Source organism: Carassius gibelio, chromosome A18 (assembly GCF_023724105.1).
Source record: "Carassius gibelio isolate Cgi1373 ecotype wild population from Czech Republic chromosome A18, carGib1.2-hapl.c, whole genome shotgun sequence".
Lineage (NCBI taxonomy): Eukaryota > Metazoa > Chordata > Actinopteri > Cypriniformes > Cyprinidae > Carassius > Carassius gibelio.
The window spans coordinates 5,148,030-5,175,363 of record NC_068388.1 but is presented as its reverse complement, the minus strand read 5'-3'; the positions used below and the strand labels follow the sequence as shown (position 1 = coordinate 5,175,363).

General features: G+C 35.2%; 1 protein-coding gene across 2 annotated transcripts in view; it reads right to left on the bottom strand.

The window, feature by feature from the left end:
• Nucleotides 1-27,334, bottom strand: part of LOC127934749 (voltage-dependent calcium channel subunit alpha-2/delta-1-like) — a 92,517-nt gene that overhangs the window by 16,807 nt on the left and 48,376 nt on the right. For both annotated transcript variants that reach the window (XM_052532321.1, XM_052532320.1), the window contains exons 11-22: nt 20,094-20,252; nt 19,518-19,622; nt 18,780-18,858; nt 18,597-18,646; nt 18,419-18,502; nt 18,254-18,331; nt 16,164-16,244; nt 14,518-14,592; nt 7,341-7,412; nt 5,751-5,822; nt 5,606-5,667; nt 5,429-5,505 (exon numbers count right to left, since the gene is read on the bottom strand). In XM_052532321.1, coding sequence (XP_052388281.1) covers nt 5,429-5,505; nt 5,606-5,667; nt 5,751-5,822; nt 7,341-7,412; nt 14,518-14,592; nt 16,164-16,244; nt 18,254-18,331; nt 18,419-18,502; nt 18,597-18,646; nt 18,780-18,858; nt 19,518-19,622; nt 20,094-20,252 — 994 coding nt within the window. The remainder of the gene's footprint in view (nt 1-5,428; nt 5,506-5,605; nt 5,668-5,750; nt 5,823-7,340; nt 7,413-14,517; nt 14,593-16,163; nt 16,245-18,253; nt 18,332-18,418; nt 18,503-18,596; nt 18,647-18,779; nt 18,859-19,517; nt 19,623-20,093; nt 20,253-27,334) is intronic.

Below are 27,334 nucleotides of genomic sequence, written 5' to 3'. Positions count from 1 at the left end.
AATTTAAAACAGCTTTGAATGTAGCTCATCGGAATGGATATTAGAGCCAGAAATAGTCATGTTTTATTTTTTAAGCATTCATCAAGTCTGGAGTTTATGTTCAACCCTAATTAAACACACCAGAGCAAGCAAATCAAGATTTTTAGGATTACAAGAAGTTATTATAGGCAGGTGATGTTGATCAGGGTTGGTGCTAAACACTCCAGGGCCAGATTTGAAGAACCCTGTTGTACATTTTCAAGTGACGCACTTGAAGGTTATGCTTAGGTAAGCTCTTGACTTGGGGTACTACTATTTACTAATTAAATAGGGACCATGGTTCAATTAAATATAGAAGTTTTAAACCTGGAAGATGTATCACAGAATTAGTGCTGTTATTGTTAACTAAAAAAATATATATAGCTGATAAAAGACAGGGATGCTGGCTTGATATGGTCTGTGCATGTCAAACAGAGTAGTATTAGACCTTTGTTTGTGTGAAAATGGGTGTTTGAAGCTTCTGTCAAATGTCAGTGAATTAATGGCTTCACATCTGCTCCAAATTTACCATCAATATAATTAGCACCATGTCGAATTATTTTCTTCTCAAACCAGTGCTCTCGGCACCTCTGATCTACAACAAAAACTTTCCACGGCAGCAAAAAGTCTTAGTCTTGTTTTCAGTACAACCATCAAAACATTCTTAAAGGGGGGGTGAAATGCTATTTCATGCATACTGAGTTTTTTACACTGTTAAAGAGTTGGATTCCCATGCTAAACATGGACAAAGTTTAAAAAATTAAGTTGTACGTTTGAAGGAGTATTTTTGTTCCAAAAAAACCTCTTCCGGTTTGTCACAAGTTTCAGAAAGTTTTTTTCGAGTATGGCTCTGTGTGACGTTAGATGGAGTGGAATTTCCTTATATGGGTCCTAAGGCACTTCTGCCGGAAGAGCGCGCGCGCTCCCGTATAGCAGAGCACTGAGAGCACAGACATTCACTGATCAGAGCGAGAGCGTCGCGAAAAGTCACAAAAGGTTTTTGGTTGCCAGGGCAAGACAACCCTGCACAGATTACCAAAAGAGAAACAGCATTAAGGGACCAGTGGATGGAGTTTATTTTTACAGAGCATCAACGGAGTTGTGCAAGTGTTTTTGTTTGTTCCCTGCATTTCGGATTGCACATCGTTTATTTCTTAAGTATCATGTAAAGCTTAAAAAAAAAAAAAAAAAAAGACGACATAAAGTGGAACTTAGTCATTTTCCAAAACCGCTAAGCAAATATATACAGTTTCAGTACATACCACATAGAGACGCCTTTGCTGATGCTGCTCTTGTTAAATTTCAGCCTCTGGATCTGTGTCACAGCTTCCAGACGCTCTCAACGCCAAAGCCTACTGGCACTCGTGATTCTTTAGCTCCGCCCACACGTCACGCCTCCAGCCACTCGTGTTTTTCCGGGAAAAATCGGTACAGACTATCTTTCTCTTATAAATATAATAAAAATAAAGACTTTTTGGAGTTATGAAGGATGCAGTACTACTCTATAGGTACTCAAGATTAACAGGATATTGAGTGAAAACAAGCATTTCACCCCCCATTTAAATGAACATACAATTTCTTGAGAAGATTTTGTCGTCTTTTTTTATGTAGTGAGGTTTTGCTTTAAACAACAAAAAAATATTCAGAAAGATTATTTTTAAAATTTGCAATTTTTGTAAAAAAAAAATTAAACTCAGGTAATTTTGATAATTTTTTTCAGAAAGCAAGACAATATTTTGTCATGTTGGTTCAAGTAAATGTATCAATGTATGGCAAACGCAACAAAAATCCTGAGTAAAACCCAGCTTACACCAATAACGATGACTATATTAGCCTCCACACAAACCAAGGGCTGGTATATATTTAATATTAAACCATTTTAACTAGCCTATACTTTATATTAATTAAAAAATAATAAGAAGAATAAGAATTATTATTAGTAGTATAATTATATAGACTAAATATAATAAATGTAATTTTTGCTAAATTATCCTCTCTAGTGCAAATTTTGTTTCTCGCTAGTTTATGAATGAATTTTCTGAGGTTATGTGACAATGTTTTCAAGCTGCTGTCTTTCTGTGGCTGAAACAATCATCGAATGACTACATGATTACAACATGCCCTCGGATGTTCATTCATGTTTATTTTGTGCTAATTAGAATGCACTCTAAAGAGCTCCACAACTGTATTTATCATTTAAAATTCTTAATAAAACTAATAGAATTTGAATGCTGAGACTTTGTTTCCTATTTTTAAAATTAACCTGCTCTGTCTTTTCTGTCAGCACGTTGTCCGTGTCCTCTTTGCTTGCAGTGTTTTTCACTCGAATAAAAAATGAACACGTGGCATGAAGTTATGCGTTCGTTAGTTAGCTGAAGCTGGAAGGTACACCGGATGAGATGGAGCATGATGCAACACACCAGATGCATTCAATATTGAGCTCAAGGCTAAAATAACAGCTACTTTCAGTGGGATTAAATAAAGGAAAATTAAGTAGTAGCATATTAAAATTTGGGGTGGCACCCCTCCGGCTCCACCACTGACACCAAGAGATGATATAATGTTACGTCACCATTTTGGGAAGTATTACAATAAATATGCACACTTTCCCCTAAGCGTAAAAAATGCCTTTTATGTCCAATATGTTCTTGGGTACTCTCCAAAATGGTGGAAAACGTTGAAGAATGGGAGAGTTAAGCCAACTAATGTCACATGGACTGTTTTACCCATGTAGAAAAACGTCAAATTTCAACCATGGTTGACAATAAAGATGATAATAATCAAAAAATCGTAATTTTTGTTCCAAAGATGATTGAAGGTCTTACAGGGTTTTTCTTCTACATTTAAAATGATTTTCAAAACTACTGTATATCTTTCGTTATTGTTATAGTTATCAGCCTTGGTGTGAACGTGCCTTAAGAAAATCATTTTTTGCAGTGTTGAGTACCTGGTGACACACACATGTGAGGCTAATCATGTAGAAACATCCACAACTTGTAAGATCCAGGCAAGTCCAGGGTCTGCCAGGTCCAAGCACCCGGCTCCATCATCACAGTTTTCGGTTACAACCAGCCATAAGGACACGTCCCTCGAGAGAACTCCACATTCCACCTGTTCTTCTCATTATTTGCACTACATGGCTCCCAAAAGCCACACTTCTCTGGTTCTGCCTTTCTGAAGTTTACATTCGGCTTTCGGCTTTGGTCATACAAGCCCTTTGGAGCTCCCAGAGTGCAGAGTCGGGCACCTAAGGTCTCCCGGAGCACTCTGAAGACCACTGCAAAACCTGACCCCTGCGCTGCTGCCTCTTTCCCCTTTCTCAATAACCATATGGACCTGCCTCTTTACGAGCCTGTAAACCTATGCCAGAATCCTTTAAATGGAGAGAGAGGGAATAAGAGGAGGAAGAGCGAGAAACAGATACCACATCTCACACATATCTGCATTAGCACTCGCCAGGATACAGAAATATCAGTTTTAGCACATTAACACACACCTGAACATGCTTGCACATAATAAATTAGATGCACTATTATAACTGGCATACAAAACATCAAATTACTGTGACCGCTTGTGCGGTGAGAGTTTGCACAAGTAGCTGATTGTTACTGCTTACAAGCCACAATATGACCTTCTGTGGCCCCTTCCAGTCTTCAAAACCTGCTTTACTCATTGTTTCACAAGCTAAAATTTCCTTTGTTGGCTTTCTTACTCGTAATGACTCAAGTTAAAGCTATGTGATCTTACAAAGCACTGTTATGCTAAAATAATTATGCTGATGAACAGTGAGAAAGGGGAAATAGCTTCTGGCTCGGCGCTCTGCATTCTAATGTGATCCTTCGACACACATAGCCTCAGTGCAATGTTGCAAGGATAAAAATAATAATTCATTTCATACTCCTTCACACTACAGGTCTATAAAACAAATGGCTTGTTGTGGAGAGGTGTGCTATTACTTTTCAAAGCTATTAAGTTTTTTTTTTTTTCATAAACATCATTAAAAGAGTGACCTGTGTCATATCTAGGGACAATAATATAATTGAGACTTGTTGGTAGCGTCAAACCAACCAAATACATAAACTCACTGTATATACAGAAAAGCACTGCAAGTGAGAATTAGCAGTGCATGTGTTTTCAAATTGAAGATGTTTTCTTAAATAGCAGTTGTCGTTTTTTTTTTCTTTTTTTTTTCTATTGGCATGTGTTTTTTTTAATTTGCAGCGACTGGTGTTACACAGACCATGCATTAAAAATATATAGGCTACTAAATTAAACCACCAAGTTAAGCATAGAAAATAAATACTAAATAAATATAAGATAAATATATGTAAATAATTTCAATAAAAATGGCTAAAATCAGGAGAATAGACAGTAAGGAACTGTAAAAGACACTCAGATTTGCTCTATTGTGCTGTGCCATTCAAAGATATAGCGATAGAAAGGATGGATCATAGAAAGATTTCTAAAAAAGTGCATTTATTTAGAGTAAATGTGCACGTGTGCAGGTTTGTCTGGTAATGTATAGTATCGTCGTTGGTTTAAGAAACAGTTCAACCACAAAAAAAAAAAAACAACAACAAAAAAACATTACGACATTTTTAATAAAAAACATGTTTTGATTACTGAAAGAATCATTTTTTTGTTACGGTTCTTTCGGAGTCTGATCTGTTTCTCGAATTCACCTCACTGATTTGAATGTCTAGGAGTCATTTAGACTACATATAATCATATAGTGATATTTTAGGTACTATAAACATTAGTTATATGAAAAGGAGCAACAGTATATAACAGTATATAGGTTTGGGAACGAGAAGATAACGGCAATTTTCATGCAATATTCCTTTAAGGAATGTTCTGGCTTATGTACAAGTTAAGCTCTATCGACACCATCTGTCAATTACCACGGAAATAGAAGTCTATGGGGCAATGAGATATGATTCTAAATCATTTTCAACTCAGTCTGCTAAACTGACAGCAAGCCACATGCCATCGATAGAGCTCAACCTGGAATATTCCTCCAAATGAGCTGAGCGCCTGTGTATGTGTGCAGATCTGGACCTCTGCAGCACATGTCCAGAGGGGAGGGAACGTTCACAGTCTCTCTTCCCAGCCGGGGCCCCTGTGTGCTAGGGAGAGTCAGATCAAACGCCTGGCTACACTGCTCAGGATGGGTGGAGACCAGCTGGACCTCAGTTTAATACAGAGAGCAGCCCGGACAATCGAGGTCAAACATACAAACAGGCAGACCTCTCTCATGAGCCGACGAGAAATATTTGCAAGCAGTCTCAATTATTTCATAAAACAATAGCTTTGCATGCCGAAGGCTCTATCTGATCTTTAAAAAATGATAGTGTGTTTGCTTAACATGGGGAGCTGGTTTGAGTGTCCTGGGCGAGCAGGCGGTACTCACACATTGTTAGTTTTATAGTGTCCCCCAGGTTTGCCTCGATGTAATTCAGACTGTATTCAGGCAAAACCAAGGCCAGGCTGCAGAACACCCACACACAAAGGAAAAAGACAACGCGTTTTATACACACAGATATTTAAGAGAGTTCTGAAACACTTTGAATAGGTAAAGCAAACAAACCTGTAGTCTGTCCCGTTAACCGGCGCCCAGGTGTACGTCCTGATTCCTCGATCAATGTATCTCTGATATTGTGAATAAAATGTAGAAGTGAAGCAAACATAGGCAAAATATGATGCAGAAAAAAAACTATAGAAGATCTACACACCTCATCCTGAGATTTAACAAGCGTGTCTATTGTTTTCTCCCCAGGGTCTCTGTCAATCATCAGAGTCCGTATCTGTGAGAGCGAGAGAGATCAGAATAATCAGTGTAAACTATAGTAATGACTGCAACACCATGGTACTTTGACTTTTACACTCGTATTACAGTGGCTACGTTTACATGCAAACTTCTGAATTAATTATGATTGATGAATCAGACTGTAGTGTTTGCATATAAAATATTTTTGTTTGCATATTGCAATAAAGTGATCGGGCTGATGTGCGGGTTTATATGTCACAAGCTACAAATCGGAATATTTTTTTTTTGTGCACACTGCTCAAATATTGAAAGTGAAAACAGAAAGTGACATAGATAATTTAGAGTTTCTCACTGTTTGCACATAATAACCACTCTACTACACGGTTTCTTTATTTGTTTTAATATTTCCCACCTTTATGGATAAATATGCATATAACCCACTGTGCTGTGCTGCTCATATTTATCACGTAAAAAAAGCCCCTCCCCACGCCCGAAACGGGTTGCCTTTCGATGAGTCTCAAAAAACAAGGCTGTCCTGCTCACTTCACAGTCGCCGAGTGAAAGACGAGATTTATAAAGAGAGGACACGCATTTATACAACACTTTATTCAGGAAGAGCCGCTTGTTCCGTGCGTCATACGTCATTAAGTTATTTCTGCGTCATTGCACATGCACAGTCCTTTCAGTTTTGTGGTTCAATCCGATTTAATGTTTGCATGCACGCTCAATCGTACTAAAAGAGGAATAAACCACCCCTTCAGTCTGATCGAAATTTCATTCGGATCGAGCTCAATCGGATCGATTAAGCCGTTTATATGAACGTTTTTCAGTCCGATTGAGCCATTCAATCTGATTACAAACGCATTATTTGGCTGCATGTAAATGTAGCCACTAGTGTTGGGTAAGTTACTCTAAAAAAGCAATTCATTTCATAGCTGCTACTTATCTTAGTGTATCAGTGCAAATAGATTACTGTACTACTTACTCTCTATAAAAAATATTGCATTACTTTTTACAAATTACTTTCTTAATTCCACATCAACGTTGACCAGTAGAACAATACAAGGATAGACATGAAACTGCTCTTTTAATTCTTTCAAATAAATTCTATAAAAATTATCCTTGAACTGACCAAAGTATTTAAAGGGAGAAAGTTACATTAAAAACATTCATTTTAACATTAGATACATTCTTATGTTAAACACTATTGTTTTAAATATAATTTTAATAATGTATAACACCCAACACTGCTCCCAAAGTAATTGTTTAATCCACAAATGCATTTCATTTTGTGCAAAAAAATAAATAAATAAATAAATAAAAAAGCCTCAGTGACTTGTTGTGGTCAGGCATTGTCAACTGCTATCATAAATCACTACTATCTTGTCTAACTATGCATCCCTTTTTAAACGCATGTTCTGTAGCCTAAATGTAAGCATTTGTAAGTATTGAAGCACCATACTGCAAATGTTTGCACATGAAATCAAAACCTCTCAGTTTTTCATCAATATAGCAATAAAACAATTAATACTGTTTTGTGTACGTTGTGCCATACCTGGACTTTAATATCATTTTCCAGCTCTGCATCCAGAAAATCCAGTGTAACAGGCTCCTGGAATTTGGGGTTCTAAAGAGAAACCGAATGACGTTAATATTTCTCTCTATAGTTTACGTTTAGCTTTGGGTTGAGTGTTAATGTACTCCAGGTCTAAAATACATCACAGTGAAAGTTTCTGTTGAGCTACAGAAATATACAGTGTTTATAAAGTTAATTTATGTAGGCATAAATCTGATTACGTTCTTCTACACAGAGAAGGAAAACAAATAATAATTCATCTCAGTTCTTTCATGAAAAAAAAAGTATTTTATTTACATGTAATCTTCTTTGTGTCTCCTTTTCATAAACATTCACATTTTTAGAATAATATAGAATGCACAGAATGTGTTCTGTATTCGACTATGCTAAGTTTGAACATAAAATAACTTAACATTCAGATGTAACCAGAGTTAATCTAAACGTATTACATCATAAAATATAAAATTGAGACATTGCGTCTCAGTTCCTATTTCATTAAATTTGGCTGTCGAATTATGATTCATGTTTCTGAGCAAGAACCATGCAAATATTAAAATACAGATTGCTTAAAAAAAACGTGCCTCGCTCCATTTTATGAGGTAATAATATTTCCAAGAAAGAATGTTTCCCCTTTTGAAAAGAATGATTTTGTTCATCTGTATGTATTACAAGTCACATTGCTCATGTACACATTAACAACACTGACACCTACACCAAATCTAATAATGTGAGAAACGTTATAAGGTGAAATGAGGCAACCTGACTCTTACATGCAAAATGCAGTTCAAGCATGAATGCGGTCAGAGGAGAGGATGAGGCGGACAGAATCCAAAACAGAGACAATGAATGACATGAGACAAAACAATCCCATTACAAAAAGAAAGAAATATGGACAGAAAGAAAGAACAAAGAAAGAAGAGGGACATATAAATGTGAAAGAAATCAAAGGGAAGCACTGAATATGAAAGCAGGAGCGTAATGAGAGACAGACGACACTGAGGAAGGATTTCAATGTGTCGGGGTCGCCCTCTGCTCCGCTACTGGCCCCCAGGGGACCCCCACATCGCCCAGATATGACTGACATGTGTCGGCTTCATGTGTCAATCTAGCAGAACGTGAGAGAGACTGACAAAAACTATGTCTGGCACTTCTTATATAAGCTGTGAAAATATGTCAACTATTTCTTTTCTACCACACATACATAATGATTGCAAAAAACAGATATCCTATCATATTATCTCTTGAATTGGATCTATGTTATACAAAACAATTATTAGGTTAATACAAATTAATATTAGAAAGGAAATCTTTTTTTAGTCCAAGTACAAAAAGCAAAGACATTTTGCCAATCAGGATTTTAAAAAAAAGCAGCAGAATTTGTGAAACATGTCAGGCAGTCAATTCCCCCATAATGCCACTGTGGGACAGGCAATGTACCGTCTCAGCAAACATTTTTCGTTTCCCTTTTCTCCTTCTCATTTTTCACTTGTGTGTTTTCACTTGGACAGTAAATCATCTTTTTGTTGTTCGCATTACAAATGGAGGTCAAGTGAGAACACAGATCCGCTGTATGAAAAAATCATTACTATATCCTTCAAGATTACAAGCACATGACATGAATACCGACTGCTTGAGATACACATTGGATGCGAGAGCTGAACGTGCTACGGTAGGCTGAACTCTCTGGTATATCTGGTAATGGTTGGAACACATAAAAACCATTATCTTTCTGATCCGCCAGACAGGAAATAACTCAATGAACTCTCACTGTGTAGACGCAAACAAACATCAGATGGCATGCTAGCACTCCTGATAACCGTTACACACACTTACTGAAGTCATATTTCTGCTGAAAACACCAGTATGACTGATCATAAGCATATGCTGTGTTTTGGATGCTGTGTTGTCGTGCTGGAATCCATACTAGACTGCTAAACAAGCTAAACTAGCTTAACTAGCAGGGTTGGAATAGTAAATTCTATCATTTAAAAGTTAAAAAGCAAGATAAAAAAAAGAGAAAGAAACAAAATAAATACGAATTTATTCCGCAAGGATGCATCAAATTCCCAAAAATGTCTGTAAAGACTTTTTTTTCATTGCTGCAAAACATAATAAATAGATAGTAAGTTCTTTTGAACTTTTTAGTGACCTATGAATCCGGGAATTTTTTTTTTTTTTTTTTATTGTTTGGGAAGCTTGAATTTAAAATTTTTAAAAGACAGCTTTTATCTCACAATTTAAACTTTTCCCTCTCACAATTCAGGAGTTATGAGATTTAAAGTCAAAACTGTGAGAAAAAAAGTCAGAAATGAGAAATAAAAAGTCCTTTTAAATATTATAATAAACATATTATATAAATTATAATAAAAAATTAAAAAAATACCTTTTTTATTCCGGGGCAAAAAAAAAAAAAAACTGTGAGATTAAAGCCTCATCATTTAAAAAGTCTGAAAATCCCAGAAAAAGAGTCAGAATTCTATCTCACAATTCCGACTTCTTCTTGCATTTCTGAGTTGTGAGTTGTACAGTCAAAATTGTGAGAAAAAAAGTCTTAATCAAGAGGTTCTTTCTTTCTTATGTTTTGTTCTGGGGCAGAAAAAAAATGCTGAGGTAACCTTGGAATTGCAAGAAAAGGAAGTCTGAATTGTGATTTTTTTGTGAGTGTATATATAACAAATTAAGGCTGAAAGAAATTGATTGGATTTATTTATTCTTCCTCTTGCTGAGTACATATGTGTTGTGTATAAAGTGGCTATATGTAGCAAAGGGGTTCTAAAACTACAGTATGCTCAGTAATGATTTTTTTTGGCAATATATAAACTACAGTACAATGCCTCTAAGATTACGGTTAGGAAGGCATTCTAGATATCATACTACAATATTAGTGCAAAGTCACTCTATTTCTATGACAGAACTGACTGCATCTACCACAGTTTGCATGGTCTCACCTCAGGGAACGTAAGAGCAAGCTTTTTACTTAGCCTGCAGCGACGGCTCTGAATCCTGTTCTAATGAGAAATATGGAGAGGATTTCAGTGGAAACAGAAAGAGGGTTATTTATGGGCGCCAAATAGTGACTTGAGCTTTGAAAGAGACCACACTTGTTAACAATACTGTCATTGTAAAACACGATAATCCATCATAGATCAGACCGTTTAAAGGAAAATAAAAGTGCATGCTATAAATCGATTGCCATCGTGTAGGCCTTCCTACTGTTTGAACACAATTATTTCTATCTCTGGCGAGCAGACAACATATGGCTGACATACTATGAGGGTTTGCTCAATTTCTACACTGTCAAAATCAAATTAGCCCTTCCTGCAGTGTTCAAAGTCTCCTTGAAAGACTCTCCAAAGTTCGTTCGGAGTAGACGCTTTCTCTTAACTTTAACCGACTAATTCAGTCATGTGTTTTGCACTGCTGGATACTGGTGGAGCACTTTGAACTGTTTCCAGTAGATCTGGCACCCCATGGTTTAGGGGCTTGTGTTTGCATATCAGCGCTGCTCGGGGTTAAGTATGGTATCCACGGTTCAGAGATTCAATCCATGCCTACGTGTCTCTCTCAATCAGCCTGCCAATCTGCGGCCGCACCAGATCGCATCTCAACATCTGTCCTTGAGAGATCAAGCCTTCAGATGTGATCAGAGCCGGCTCACTAAACTAAAGTAAAACCGAGCGGATCACACAGCCTGTTCCGCACATGGAGTCCGCTGGGAGCAATAAGGCTGGTGTTTACTGTATGTTTGTCATGGCACATGCATTTCGCTTGTTTTTATGCCTTTAACGATATAGATGAGCACACAAAAAAAAAGTTACGAGTTTGTTTCGGTGAAATCTTTTCAAAGGCTGTCCCATATGAAAGACAGGGAGTGGAAGAAATCTCCAAGTCTTTGTCGCTTCTTTTAATCCAAAAGCTGAAGGATGGAGCTTTGAGGCAAGATGGAAGAATGTCATAATGTCACTCGTTCTTACTGACGCCAAGGATGGAAATGTGTTCCGTATGTTTGATTTGACTGCCTTGTGGACTCAAGTTGATATTCTCCATATATAAGACCTGGAGCTTTGTTATTTTAATGTAGATTTAACAGCAAACATCGTACTTCTCTGACCTAGCATTTAAGCAATAACACTGACATGTTTCAGCACTTGCCCCAACTCACATGTCAGGTGTCCTCTAGCACAAAAGCTGAAAGAGTAGGGAAATCAATCAAGAGTTTTTTTTTTTTTTTTTTTGCTGTTTCGTTGTGGGGCTGTATTTTTACCTACAATGTCAAAATGTTCAATCGAGCCAAATAAAATGAAAATAAATAAATACAATTCTGTCTGATGCATATACAAGAAAGAAATGAAACATAATGCTACATACACTACAGTTTAAAAGTTTGGGGTCTGTAGGGTTTTTAATAGTTTGAAATATTTTATTTATTTTATTTATTTAAAGTAGCCAATTTCCATTTTAATATATTTCCTTATCATTACCAATGTGAAATGAGCCTTGGCCCAGAGAAAACGCCTGCGCTTCTGGATCATGTTTAGATATGGCTTTTTTTTTTTTGACCTATAAAGTTTGAGCCGGCAACGGCAAATGGCACGGTGGATTGTGTTCACCGATAATGTTTTCTGGAAGTATTCCTGAGCCCATGTTGTGATTTCCATTACAGTAGTATTCCTGTATGTGATGCAGTGACATCTAAGGGCCCGAAGATCACAGGCATCCAGTATGGTTTTCCGGCCTTGACCCTTACGCACTGAGATTGTTCCAGATTCTCCTAATCTTTGGAAGATATTATGCACTGTAGATGATGATGATAATTTCAAACTCTTTGCAATTTTTATCTGAGAAACTCCTTTCTGATATTGCTCCCCTATTTTTCGCGGCAGCATTGGGGGAATTGGTGATCCTCTGCCCATCTTGACTTCTGCCACTCTGAGAGGCTCTTTTTATACCCAATCATGTTGCCAATTGACCTAATAAGTTGCAAATTGGTCTTCCAGCAGTTCCTCATATGTACATTTAACTTTTCCAGCCTCTTATTGCTACCTGTCCCAACTTTTTTGGAATGTGTAGCTCTCATGAAATCCAAAATGAGCCAATATTTGGCATGACATTTCAAAATGTCTCACTTTCAACATTTAATATGTTATCTATATTCTATTGTGAATAAAATATACGTTTATGAGATTTGTAAATTATTCCATTCCTTTTTTACTCACAATTTGTACAGTGTCCCAACTTTTTTGGAATCGGGTTTGCAAAAAACATCATATCCCTATGACTATATAAAAAAATAAACCCTCTGTAACTATGAATTCAAACTTTTTGAAAAAGCAATGGAATTTGGTGCAAAATGTTACTTATTTGTTCATGACATGACTATTGCTATCATAAGTCACAATTTCAACAAAAAACTAAATTAGCAGCCTAGATAACGTTACCTTGGTTACAAACATTAATTAGCATAATCACATAGCATAAATACATGACCTAAAACCAAATGTTTGTGATGAATGTTAGATCTCACACTGGCCCCAAATCATCCTTATTGTTGAGTCCTGCACATGTTGAACTCTTTGTGATTGCATTTTGAGCTTAAATCAGAGAATGTCTAAACTATTTTTAATCTACAACCAACCAGATATGACATATTTAATACATTTAACTTCTTTTACTTATGAGATTGTCATGGTGGGCTGGGGTTGTCTAAGACTGCGTGATGGACGGTGCTTTTACCATCCAGACCAAGGATAAACTATGACCCTGAAAACACACACATGATCACATTTCTATTTCACATTCTTTGTTTAAACGATGAAATACAGACTGGCCTGTGTGTTTGATGGGATACCAGAATCAAAGGAACCTGCAAACAGACTGGTAAAAAGTTTAGGGGAGCTACATTGAGAAACATGTATGCAGGTTCGCTGCCAAAAGCACGTCATCTTACTTTGGGCGATTTTGCAAATGTATTTATGTGCAAAGCTCACACAGCAAAGAGGCTGTGTGCGCCGATCCAAAGGAAAAGCTATATGAGCGCCTGTTTACACACCGCAAATGCATGTTCGTACATTCTAAATCTACAGCTTTACATATGAGGTCAGATACACTTGTCAATAATGATATGAGCTGAATCACTCGCAGATGCTTGATCTTTCTGTTTATGTCACTGGAAAGATAAATGTAATGTGATATTATCGATAAAAAAAAAATCATGATTATTAGCATCCAAAATAAATGTTTTTGTTTACATAATATATATGTGTAATCTATTATGTATATATAAATACACACACATGCATTTACATATTTAAGAAAAATATGCTTTGTTTATATATAATTTATATGTATATATTTTATAACACATGTACGTGTATGTATTTATGTATACATAATAACACTGTGCACGCATACATGTATTATGTGATCAAAAACTTTTATTTTGGATGTGATTAAAAAATGCACTTATAAAAATACATGAATGGATATGAAATATATGAAAAAAGGATGATATTAGGGATGGGTATTGAAATATGTCAAAATTCAGTGCACTGCAATCGGAAAATTTAAACTGCACCAAATGGCACACAAATCATAATTATGACATACAAAACTTGAATGATGACATAAGGTTAGTTTTCTAACATAAAAGTAATAACATCTGACATAGTCAAAATAGTCTGCTATAAGGAAATGAATTAATCTTATAATTAAGGCTTTATATCTCATAATTATGATTTACTATATAATAATTATTACTTAATACCATGTATGTCAAATAATTATTATATAATTATTTGATCACAATTTTGGTATTTTTTGTCTTATGTGGTGGAAATGGGCTTCCACAACAACCTTCTTCATTAATTAACCTGTGGGAGATTCAATGACTTGAAGTATAAATGACTTGACTTGAATGTATAAATTCTTGTGACTTGAATGACTTGAAGTATAAATGCAATACTGAGAGCAAATTAACTGTAACACATGAATGAACATAAATATACAGCACATATACACAGAGAGATACAAAGAGAGAGATACAAAGATTAAAATGTTAAATAACACCAATGTCGTACAAGGAAAAACCTCTTCCTGTGTCATAAATGTGCCGTGATGTCATATTTGGGGTATTTGAGTGGAGAAAATGCTTCGGTACCTTTGGTTGCAAGTTTGGATGGAGCAGCACGTAACCGTTAGGATCGATTGCGAAATAATATCCATTAGGACCAATCTGAAATGCAACAAAATGGAAATAGGAGAACAGTGAGGACACCTCAAAACAGAAGACCACCATCAAACCCAAGTCCCTGCTTGGACCAAATGTGCCTGGTTCCTCAAAGATGCAGTGTTTAATCTCTCACTAGCGGGATAGTGTCTAATATCCCTGGAGAACACCGTCCCGAGCTGTCAATCACCCCCCCAATACTTAGTGTTAATCAAATGTGTCGGTTCATCTGGAAACATTCCTCTAAGCTTAACAGAAAATCACAACCATTTACAAATCAAATGTAAGTACAAACAGATGTAATGTACAAGGGCTTACGTCCTCTTAAGAGCAATCTTACTGTAAGGAGGCAGACCGCAGAACAATAGCGCATTTATCTTATGCGTGCCGTGTTATTCTTATTACAGGGACTCAAAGAGTCCACAAAGAAAACATCTAACACATGAGCTTAGCTTTGTTCTCTTATAAATTGAATTATGTAGCGTTCAAGGAATAGTTCACCCTAAATGAAAACGTGTTGCCGTTTACGTGCCCTCACATCGTCCCAAAACCAGATTTGCTTTCTTCTAACGTTTTTTTTCTTCTTTTCTTTTTTCAGTGCAATGAAAGTGAATAGGGCTGTCAAGCACCAAATCTAAGGAGAAAGTACCATCGAAACAGCGTAAAATTAGTACATTTGATTCAAGCGCTATATACTATGTCTTTTGGAGCCATACAATTCTTGCATGTCTTGTCTTTGACATCAAACTGGTGCGACACAACTGACACTTCATATTTTATTCTACACTACTGTTCAAAGGTTTGCGGTTGGTAAGATTTTTTTTAAATGTTTTTCAATGTCTCATGTGTTCACTAAGACTGCATTTATTTGATAAAAAAAAAAAAACAGTTAAAACTGTGAAATATTAATACAATTTAAAATGACTGTTTTATAATTTAATACATCTCAAAAAAGTAATTTATTCCTGTGATTTAAAGATGAATTTTCAGCATTATTACTGCAGTCTTCACATGATCCTTCAGAGATCATTCTAGTATGCTGATTTGGTGCTCAAGGAAAAATTTCTTACTATGAAAATTCTGAAAATGAAAAAGATTTTTAGAATTATTTAATGACTAGAATATTCAGCAGAAACAACATTTATTTAAAAAAATATATATATTTGTTACGTTTGATCAACTTAATGTGTCCTTAAAATAAAATTAATAATTTAATTAAAATAAACTTTACAGAGCCCAAACTTTTGAACAAATATACATGAAGATTATATGTAAATGAAGACTGAAATTTACACTTTTTTTTATTTCACCAGTTTCTGGATGATTATTTTATGGCGCTTTTTTTATTATTATTATTAGAGATTGTCTTCAAGGCCTCATTCACATTCATAGTATTAAAAAAAAGTGTGATCATTCATCATAACATCATCTTTGTTGTTTCACAGAAGAAAAATGGATTTGGACAATCTGGGTTTGAGTAAATAATGATGGAATATTCATTTTAGGTCAGCTATCCTTTTCACTTTCATTTATTCTGGAACACAAAAGCTCACTGTGTTTGTGTTTGTGGTACTCACTGTGAAGCGGGGCGTCAGTCTTTTAATATCATCGAGAGACACATCCACCCCCATCACTCCTAAAATCAACTGGTTCTGATGCTAAAAAAGAGATTAAAAAAAACACAAGGTTTCCACTCTGACATGAAATGGAGTGACATTTACAAATAACTATGATGCAAAACTATGCCTGGAAAGCATAAGACCTTGAGATTTCACAACAACACAAACTGTTGCAACGGTTAAAAAAAAACCTCCATCCATACTGGAAATGGATGTTAACCTTATCAAAAAAGCCAGTGACGCAGTCAGTGAGTGGAAAATAACGGCAACTTTCAAAGGGTCAACCGGTTTACTAGACAAACAACGTACTGTATGGATCTTATGACCCCCAACTGGGAAAGTTTAGGATAAGATACTGTTACTTTTCCATATCTGTTACTTTCGTAGTGTTCCTGAGAAGGTCACTGTCCACATGGTTAATACATTCAAGAGATAATGAGGTTTGCGTCAGCAGCTTTATCCCCTTTAAACATGACAAAAATAGCAGTTTATTCCAAGAATTTGGCTATTATTAGAGCATTGTGCCTGTTAATGACACATCTGGTGTTCTGGTGTGTGTTCATTCAAAAGTTTTTTTTCTTCTTGCTTTTGGGGCACATTTTGAAACATTGATCTTGTTTGTGCAGTTAAGGACCTGTGTACATTTAACCATTATGCGTTGTTGGAGACATTTTCGTCCACTAGCGTGTAAATTTGAGTCTTATTTTGGCCATAACTTTCTCTGTGTTTGAGCTAATGGAATGATTTTTTGAAATTTTTCAAAAACTCAACAGTACACTCTGGGCTGTTATACTCCATATAGCTTCATATACAAACCAGAAACTAAGCCTTTTTTTGCAGAGGCCTATCTAAAGGGTTAATGCTCCCACATAGTGATCGACTGTAAAAAATAACAAATTTTACCTCTTCCCAAAAGGGAAAACCACAAACAATCAAGAATAAATTAGTATATGGTGTCATGGCTTTGCAATCAAAAAATTAAGTTATAATGCAAGTCAATGGGGCAAAAACAGCCACCAACAACAAATTAGGGAGAAAAAAATTAAATCTAATGCTGCACAAAAACTAAAAATGCATCAAAGCCAATGTTGCTACTAATCTTTGACACGCCCAAGACTGTTATAAAAAGTAAAAAAAAAAAAAAAAAAAATCAAGCCAAAATTACTTTTATATTGAAAATAAGTAATTTTGTGTGTGTGTTTTCCCCCAAATCAGTGACATCATTTATGAACTTGGCAATTAAAGGGTTAAAATCTTTTTAGAAACATTTGGTAGTTTTGATAAGGACTGAAGTTGATTAACAGATTATTGCAAAAATATGAATCGGACACATTTTTAGAGCAGTTTAATTGAGTGGATGTTTTCATCCCGAACATAACGAAAGGGTAGTGAATTTGAACAATGCACAAGGGTTATTTATGTGTATGTGTGTGTATGTGTGTGTGTGTGTGTGTGTGTGTGTGTGTGTGTGAAAAGAATGAAAATAATAAGAAATGTTTCTTGAGCACTAATTCAATGTGACACACAAGACTGGAGTAATGATGCTGAAAATTCAGCTTTGCAATCACAGTAATAAATTACATTTTAAAATATACCACAATAGAAAACAGTGATTTTAAATTGTAAAAATAAATAAAAACATTGCAGTTTTTACTGTGTTTTTAATCAAATAAATGCAGCTTTGGGCAGCATAAAATACTTCTTTCCAAAACATAAAAACAAATATCATCACTTATCAAATATCAACACTTGAATGGTATCATATATGTGGATTTAATAAACCTATCATTTATGTATAACTGATATTCCAGATTTTATACCTCTTGTTCGGTCACCCGTGTTACCCTGAAGAAGCTCAAATAGATTTGTTTCGATTTTTCTGTCAATACATGATGCCCATTTTTCATATGTGTCACTCCAAATTATTTATTGTCTTAATTATTTCACTTTCATCCAAAATTATGCAAAGTAATAAAAACAAAAAAACTGAGTGAGTGCTTCCATACTTTTGAAATAAACTGGAAAATCAAGATCAACAATGGACCGACCTGGTTTCCAGATCCGCCCTCCCTGGATTTGGTCTTGTTGAACACAGGTAGCGTACCAGTGACGACTAGGCCCAACTCCTGAAGCCATGAAGAGAACACAAAAGACAGTCAAACACAATGCACTCTTACAGTTTCTATGATGTTTATAAAAAAAAAAGGCTGTACCAGAGCATCCAGGTACACGTTGGTCCACTGCACCTGCTTGGCATCTGCAAGGACCATCGGCCTGCCCATAACATCTAGATACTCCTAAGAAACAGTGAACACAAAGCAATTAACAGATGGTCATCCTTGGACCACATGAAAACAAATCACATTTGAAATGCTTTGGCAATACACAGACCTGTGTGTTTATGCGTATGGCTCCAATGGATGGGATTTCGTAGAAATATCCTAGAAACATATCATTTAGTTTATTTATTTTTAGCAATCCAGTGCTGAACATGCTAAAAGGAGACTGTGAGATGTAAGAATGATTTTTGTGCTCCTGCCACTAGGGGGCAAACACAGACTGAGCAATACTTACCTTTATTAGCGCAGGCCATCCACTTTATTGGCCCGGTGTCATAGTTGTGTTGACCCACAGAGAATGTGAACACACGTACCTGCAATCAAACAGCTTAGTATATTAATTCAGAGCACCGTTTATTATTATTATGCCAAAAAGTTCACGCCTGGGTCATATTTAGCTGAAAAATAAATAAATAAATATTACTCCAATATTAGTGAAAAAAATGCAAAAAATTTACTATGGTGTGTTATAAAATGTGTGTAAATATATTGCATTGTAAAATTTTAAATTGCAAATTGCTTATTTATTTAGATCCAACAATTCATACAAAAACTGTTGTTTCATTATAAGAATAGTGTATTCTTTAAAAAACAATCAAGAAAAGTGCATCCTGGAAGGGGGAGTGGCACTTGAGGCTTCATGTTTAAAATCATTTTGACATCCAACAACATTTTCATGTGGGCTGGCAATAATTTGGGGTTTGCTGCATATATAATACATAAAGCATTTTTTTTTCTTTTATAGATGACACTTGTTTTAGGACCTACTATAGTTTATAATGTGTGTGTGTGTATATATACACACACACACACACACACACACACACACACACACAAACACAAACACACAACACACACACACACACACACACATAGAACTATTGTTATAGTTTAAAGTGCATTATTTCAACATGTTACACGTTAGTTAGAAATGTTTTATTACAAACCGTGTAAACTCCAGCTTCACACACACCTTTTTGTCAATGTTGTATCTGCTAAAGACCTCCTCTGCCCTCTCCTCGCCCCCATCAGTAAATAACATTATGATCTTGTTGCAGTTTGCTCTGGTGATGTTTGGCTGAAATAAGCACAATCATAGCAGTTACGCAGAATGACCAGCAGAGGTCAGCAGAACACAACAATACTACTACTCAAACTTCATCAGGGTTCATCAGAACCCTTCGAGTTAACAAATACTAAGCAGAGGTGATTCCAGGATTTCAGCCTTCGACTTGTGGCTTAGTACAATATATTTCTTGCCTTAAGTCAGCTTATGACTGAATCCATCAGTGACTGGGGGAAGAATTCTATTTAAACTGAACTTATCAAACTGTACAGTATTTTAACATCAGGTAAAAAGAGGACCCAGAGTGAAATAAGCTTTTACATTATTATAGACATTCTTTTGAGCCAGCCTGAAAGGAAATCACACAAAGTGCAGACTGGGGACTGAGAAGAAAGACTGAATACGTGTTCAGTTTTTTTTTTTTTTTCTATTTATAGATACATTTTTCAAACAAAATCTCCCAAATACAGCAAATCCTCATACATTTGACAGCTGACTGAAGGCAAATTCGAAGCCTTTGGTATAGTTGGTGATTCCCTTGGCTGTGATGTTCTGCACTGCATCTTTTAAGATCTTCTTATTGCGAACGTTAGCTTGAACCAGGTGGTCGAAACACGCTGTGTTATTCACTTTTGTGTTAAACTGAAAAAGGAGAGAGAGAGAGAGAGAGAGAGGCATACAGTAAGTGAAAAATCATTGGTCTTCTCATTGTACATTCAAAGCAAAATAATCACAACAAAAGTTTGTGTAACTTAAAAGATCTGTATACTGTGGTCAGAAACTCGGCAGGTGTTTGAGAGTATGCGCATGCGTTGTGGTACAGTGGTGAAAATAATTTGAGCTGACAAGCTGGATACCCTTACAAGTTTCTAATTTTCTGTTCAGATAGGGCTCTCTGTGTTCTGTCACTTATTGCGACTGACCCCTGTGAACCTGCTGCTTCAAAGCATGAGAGATTGGGTACAAGAAAATACACTTGGGTGGAGGATGGAAATAGAGGGAAAAAAGAGGAAGAATGAACGCGGGAGGATAAAGAAGGGAAAACAGTACATGGTTTACTGCAGGCTCAAATAGTCCACAAATAAGGAAAAAAAATCCTAAAAATAAAGTCACTTTTCATGGTTTCAACCTCATGATGTTAAAATCAATATTAAATGAACAGTTTTATTTCTTATCTATTGTAATGAGCAGGAAAATAATCAGATTTAAATAGCTATAGATGTATAGTAATAGATGTACCCTAATGTATGATTAATCAAATAAGTTAAATAAAATGTACAGGGTATTTAGGGATCAAAAGTAAAAAAAAAAAAAAAAAAAGGAGAGAGAAATAATAAAACGAAAAGGTAATAATAAAATAGAATTATTGATTAACATTTCTGTAAGTTTACGGATATATTCAAGACCTCTGTGGATAGATTTATTAAGTTAGTTATAGTCAGCAAGTTTTTTAGTGTTTATTTTCTAATAAAGGAAATACAAATTGGTTGGTGAAAGTATTATATATATATATAATACTTTCACCAACCAATTTTTATTTCCTTTATTAGGAATGTATGTATGTATCTATGTATGTATGTATATATATATATATATATATATATATATATATATATATATATATATATATATATATATATATATATATATATATATATATATATATATATTAGTGTGTGTATGTATGTATGTATGTATGTATGTATGTATGTATATATATATATATATATATATATATATATATATATATGTATATATAAAATTGGCAATTAAAACTAGAAGAGAGTTAGGGCACAATCACCATATTAAAGGGGAAAAAGAGACACTGCATGTGTTTAAAACTAGCTACTTTTCATTTATGTTAATTTTTAGACAGTTAATAGTTAATTTAACTTATCAAACAGTTCTCACTACAAAAAAAATAAAAATAATAATAAAAAAAAAAGATCCTCTGATGCTTAATTGGACACCAATTTGTACCTCATCCAGTAACGGTGCCTCCTATAACCCCAACAATGTGAAAAGTCAGAATAATTAAAAGGTGCAAGTCAATTATGGCTAATGAGGAGGTATGTGCAAGCTCATGCAAAAAATTAAATGATCACTATATCTCCAGCTCTCCCTGAGGATGTGAAAAAGCACATGATGCACTTTCTGTGGCAAACGCATGCAGAATACACCTCCAAAAACCCCCATGTTTACCGTAGTGCAATTTTCCATCTATTTTTAATGATCCAGTGCTTATTTGTCATTGATGTCAACTCAAAAGGCTTCCCGACTTTGATTTTCTGGCTGGACAGAGAGTGACGTCTGCTTCATTAGGACACATGCACCAGTCATTGATGTAACTGTGGGATCAGGTGTCTGTGCTCTGTTGAATGAGCCGGATGTCACAGTGTCTGCTGAATGAACCAAAGAGTCACGGTTCGATTAGTCGCTCTAGCGTTGACTGAATATTTAATTAACGCTCGGAATTATCGCCACAGAGGCCCGTGACTCACTGCTCTCAGCATACGGTGAGATATAAATAGAGGAATAGGACACACTGATGGTACACAGACCCCTACACACACCAGACGGTGCACACTCACGGTGTAGACGGCTTCGTTGATTATAACAACAACGCTCTAGTTCCGTCCTGTCACGGCTCTCCACAGAGGAACGTTTTATTGCTCATGGGTTGCTCGTTCACAGCTCAGGGGAATTAAAGGAGTTTTCAATTATGCTTTAAGTTAAGTATTAACACTTCCTCAGTTGCTTCTTTGAAAAGTCCTATGGAAAAATAAAAATAGAATTACGACCACAATATGGAGGAGAAGGGTCTTTTTTGGAACTGATTCATCATAGGCCTCATTGATCTGAGCTTATGCACCTCCATATTTGAGTGAAATAAGCATTATTTGGTGATGATTTTGAGAAAAAGTTTACTCAAAAAAATAGAAGCATAAGCTTAGCCTTAGAACAATAAGTTTTAGATATTATTATATACATATAAATAAAATATTTTAAATATGGATTATGCTGAATAATGACATATTACATAGCTACTCACAAAATTAAATCAATATTTTATTTTCATTTATTAAGTAGCCATTTAATAAGCATAATATATTCACTAAATTTACATGGTGAATTGCATTGTTTATTATATAACTTGAATCTAATCAAATTATTATCAGAGCAAATATATATGGCTTTAATTAAGTTGCATAATCCAGAGTTTAAATATTTGTCATTAATATTTATATTATTATTATTATTATTATTATTATTATTATTATTATTATTATTATTATTATTATTATTATTATTTTCTAGAAAAGCCCACAATCAAGGCAGGTGATACATTCCAAACTCTCTTTCTTCTCGCGTATTAGAATAATTGAAAATTAAATGGTAAGTGAAAATAAAATATTGCTTTTATTCTGTATTTAAGCTAAATTAGTGTAGTATGCGAGAAGAAAGAACATGGAGTGATACAAATTATTATACAAAAATAAACATAAAAATAAACAGGCAGCCACTGTTTTTGATAAACCAGAATCAAGCAGTGTAGACCACAGTGTAAATAACAGCTATTAAATGAACTGCCTTGATATGCTGGAAAATGCAAAAGCAGTTAGATGCATGGTTAAAATCACTTTTGAAACCTTAGAAGAGACAACCAAAAATACAAATCTGAGAAGCACTCACTATTTAGTCTCACTGCTGTATAGAGGAAACAATTAAGATATTACAGAGATTCTGGAAGCATAAATTTGATGGTAGATATTAAGGTCACATTTGCAATTTTTTTTTTCTTTTTAGAGAGGGAGTAAACCCTGTACAGATTGTGTGTGGGAGGTGGGGGGATTCATAAACTGAGAATCTTATTCCATTCTTCATCTCCAACCAGAGAAAGGGACATGTTTCATACAATAAATCCACATATTAAAACCAGAATAACCACAAGGGACCAATTTTAAGCTGTAATCTATGTTCAACGTTCAAATTATTTGTCATGCTGCAGGTCAATTGCACTAGTCAATCATTTCCTATGAAAATCATTTCTGTACTGATGAGTCAATATAAATGATGAATCTGGTAATACCTTTGAACAATACAGTGGTGGTTGCCACAGCAGAGCCCTGATGAGTATCAATAACCTAAATATTTATTCGGACAATAACTGAAATTTGAGACACTTTAGCTGATCAGCAAAGAGAAAGAATGTTTTATCATAATATGGCATACAGTATTTCCTTTGTCTCGTCTTCTATAAATGTCACATTTGCATGGATATGCATCTATAATGATTACAGCTCTTATGTTAAGACAAGGCTGAATGTCGTGTTATCTATGAAAGAAGCAAGCATGCATTTGTTTCACCTGCTTTGACTCAGCCTTAAAAATATTTAAATACAAATAAAACATATTTGAATCATAGATCCAATTAATTATGGATTATGCAGCATGATTAACAGTGTAAATATTTGCTTTGATCATGGTTTGATTCAAATGGTTTGATTAAATATGCAATGCAATGTGTGAAATTTAGGCAATTTTATTCACATTTTATTATTTTGGAGCACCAAACTGAAAATAGATGAGAAATTCTATTTTGGATAGGAAAGAAAAACTATACACAATGTTTGAATATTATTGTGAAATTAATATTAAATTGTATAATCAACACATTGTTCTCATGAATTGTTTTCATTTAGATGTGATGTATTTTACACTCAGATGTGTAACCCAAACCCATTTTTATGATCCTGTGTGTAACCGCCTGCATCACTGGCCCACTGTATGATCAAATGACCAAATCTCGTCATTTCCTTCAGATGGCTTTTCAAAAATATATGAAGATTTATGAAATCCTTGAGATGTTGTTATGAGAGCCTTGGTAACTGTGTATGTGGCATCATATTACAAACCCTTGTTAAAATGAGCAACATTTGTTTGTAGGAGACAGTCGAGAGCCCCCGTGCAGCACTCTCTCTCACACACACACACACACACACACACACACAAACACCAGTAGCAGGCATATATTGTGTATACATATGTACTGTGCTGTATGCAGTAAGCAGCACACTAGTATTAAATTCCAAACGCAGCCTGTATTACAATATATATTTATTCCAAGACTTGTTCTTCACTGTAATTTGACAGGAATGCATGATATATCTTGCAAAAGAAGGGCTTGGCTTTGTTTATCAAGCAAAACGTATACATATTCACGAGGGGAGCTTAATTAAAACCTTAAATAAATTATTCTATATTTTATTTGTATTGCATTGCTAAAGTCATAAAACTGTATATTGATCATAATAAAAACTAAACAGTTACCATATTTATTGCACTTGTTGTTTACACTGGTGGTGATCAGTAGTCTATAAAATCACTACCATATTATAGATTTATAAATTCAACCAACACAATGCCTACAAAGCCCTTTTATTTAAAACCACAGATGCTTTAATACTACTGATCTGTAAAAACACACACTCCAGATTTGATCTTCGGGTATCCAACTGATGCATTCTCGCTCAAATACACACAAACTACTCACACACATAACCACTCTACACTCTCATTGGCATACGCTCCCTGAAGCGAATCCTGTTGACAGATCTCACAGAGCTAATCCTTTATCGGAACAGTGATTCCCCAATGCATGAAAACCTCACAATCCCCTGAGAAGTGAAAACAATAAATGAATCAAACTTTATTCACTGAAGATTAAGAAATGTGGGATGCCAAGCATGATTTTGGGGGTAATATAACCCTGAGTACAAAAACTGAACAAGATTTTTCTTTTTATGCTCTTTTCCATGTAGTTACAATAATAGGGACTAAAGCTTTCCAGCTTAAGGCCACCAAAGCAACATAAAAGCATCATAAATGTGGTCAATGTGACTTGCCCACAATATTCCAAGTCCTCTGAATTCATGCAAAGTGTCAGCAATACACACATTTTAATTTATTATTCACAATATTTTTCTCAAGTGAGCTGTCAAGAGGAACAGACCATTGTGATTAATAAATAAATCTACGTATGTGAAAGAATCAGAATCATTTGTCTGACTCAAATGAATCATTCATCAGCAACAGTAGGCTTGATGTAACGTACTTACATAAAGTGCTTGAAAGCTTTATGTTTATTTTAATTGAAAAGGACATAGAGGCAAAAAGCAATTAAGGTTTGGAACATCATAGGTGTAAGTAAATAATGATACAATCTTCATTTTTGGCTGTAATAAAACGAATAATGAAATAATGCACTTGCATACTACGAGCTCCTTTGGCCAGAGGAAAAGTTGAGAACAAAGCTGGCAGCACCAAAGAAAAAGCTCAGCTAGCCAAGATGGATTGGAGGCTCCTTCCAAGACGAATGATATACAGCAATTTCCTCCCTCTTTCTCTGGCCTTCTCTTTCTCACTCAGGCTGATATCTTCCTCTCGCTTTGTCCAGCCATTTCCAATTCAGCACACAGAGCCAAGAAGCAGCCTTCTCGTTAAGCGCCTGTTTTCAAGTGCCAAGCTGTAGCCAGATCCATATTTCATTACAACTCCTCTGTCTCTTTCTCTCTCTCTCTCTTTCTGTCTCACACACACATACTCTTGTTGCATCACACAGCAACCTGCAACCCACAAACACTAGATACTCCTCACTTAAAATTGAATTCCAAGTAACAGTGTCTTGTTCCATTTTTACTGTACAGCTGTAGCTAAATACACTTGTCACACTATTCTCAGCAATTAATCCCATTCTGTTCACACACACTGTTTGTTATTTACACACACATTTTTCTTCTTAAAGCACTTTCGACAACCAAATTTAGTCCTCCAAACTTCAAGTAGTGAAAACAACTTTTATTAGATCCACAAAGTTGCTAATGCAGTGAAGCGACACTTTTTGGATACTAACAGATCAACTGAAATGCATATTTCTTGGAAGAACGAACTTCACATAGGTTTTGAATTACATGAGGATGAGCATCTGATAGTCTACCAAAAATTTGCTGAAAATGTACTTACCCTCAGACTATCCATGATGTAGATGAGTTTGTTTCTTCATCGGAAAAGGTTTGGAGAAAATTGGCATTACATCACTTGCCTTTGAATCTTCTGCAGTGAATGGGTGCCGTCAAAATTAGAGTACAAACAGCTGATAAAAACATCACAATAATCCACAAGTAAAACACGTCTCAAATCTGTATTCTTGATTTGTGCATATCTCTCTCCTGATTCAGATGAGTCAATTTTTGACTGGGGAATGCATTATTATGGACAGTAGACTAAATTTTGAACTGGAAGCAACAGTTTAAAAATAAAAACATCATATTGACAGATTTATTTAATACAAACACACAGCTTTTCACTTCACAAGATGTTAATTAATGGACTGGAGTTTGTGAATTGGTTGTGGATCATTGTGATGTTTTTATCAGCTGTTTAGACTCTCATTCTGACGGCACCCATTCACCGCAGAGGATCCATTGCTGAACAAGTAATGTAATGTTACATTTCTCCAAATCTGTTCTGATAAAGAAACAAACTCATCTACATCTTTATTCTATTTTTGAGCGAACTATTCCTTTAACAACTATAAAGAAAACAACATCTTTGTCAACAGAACTCTTTTGTTCAACGAGACTCCAAAATGTTGCTACCATTATCGCTATTTACATGTAGGCTACTCATTTAGCAGATGCTAATTGGACGCTATCCTAAGCAAA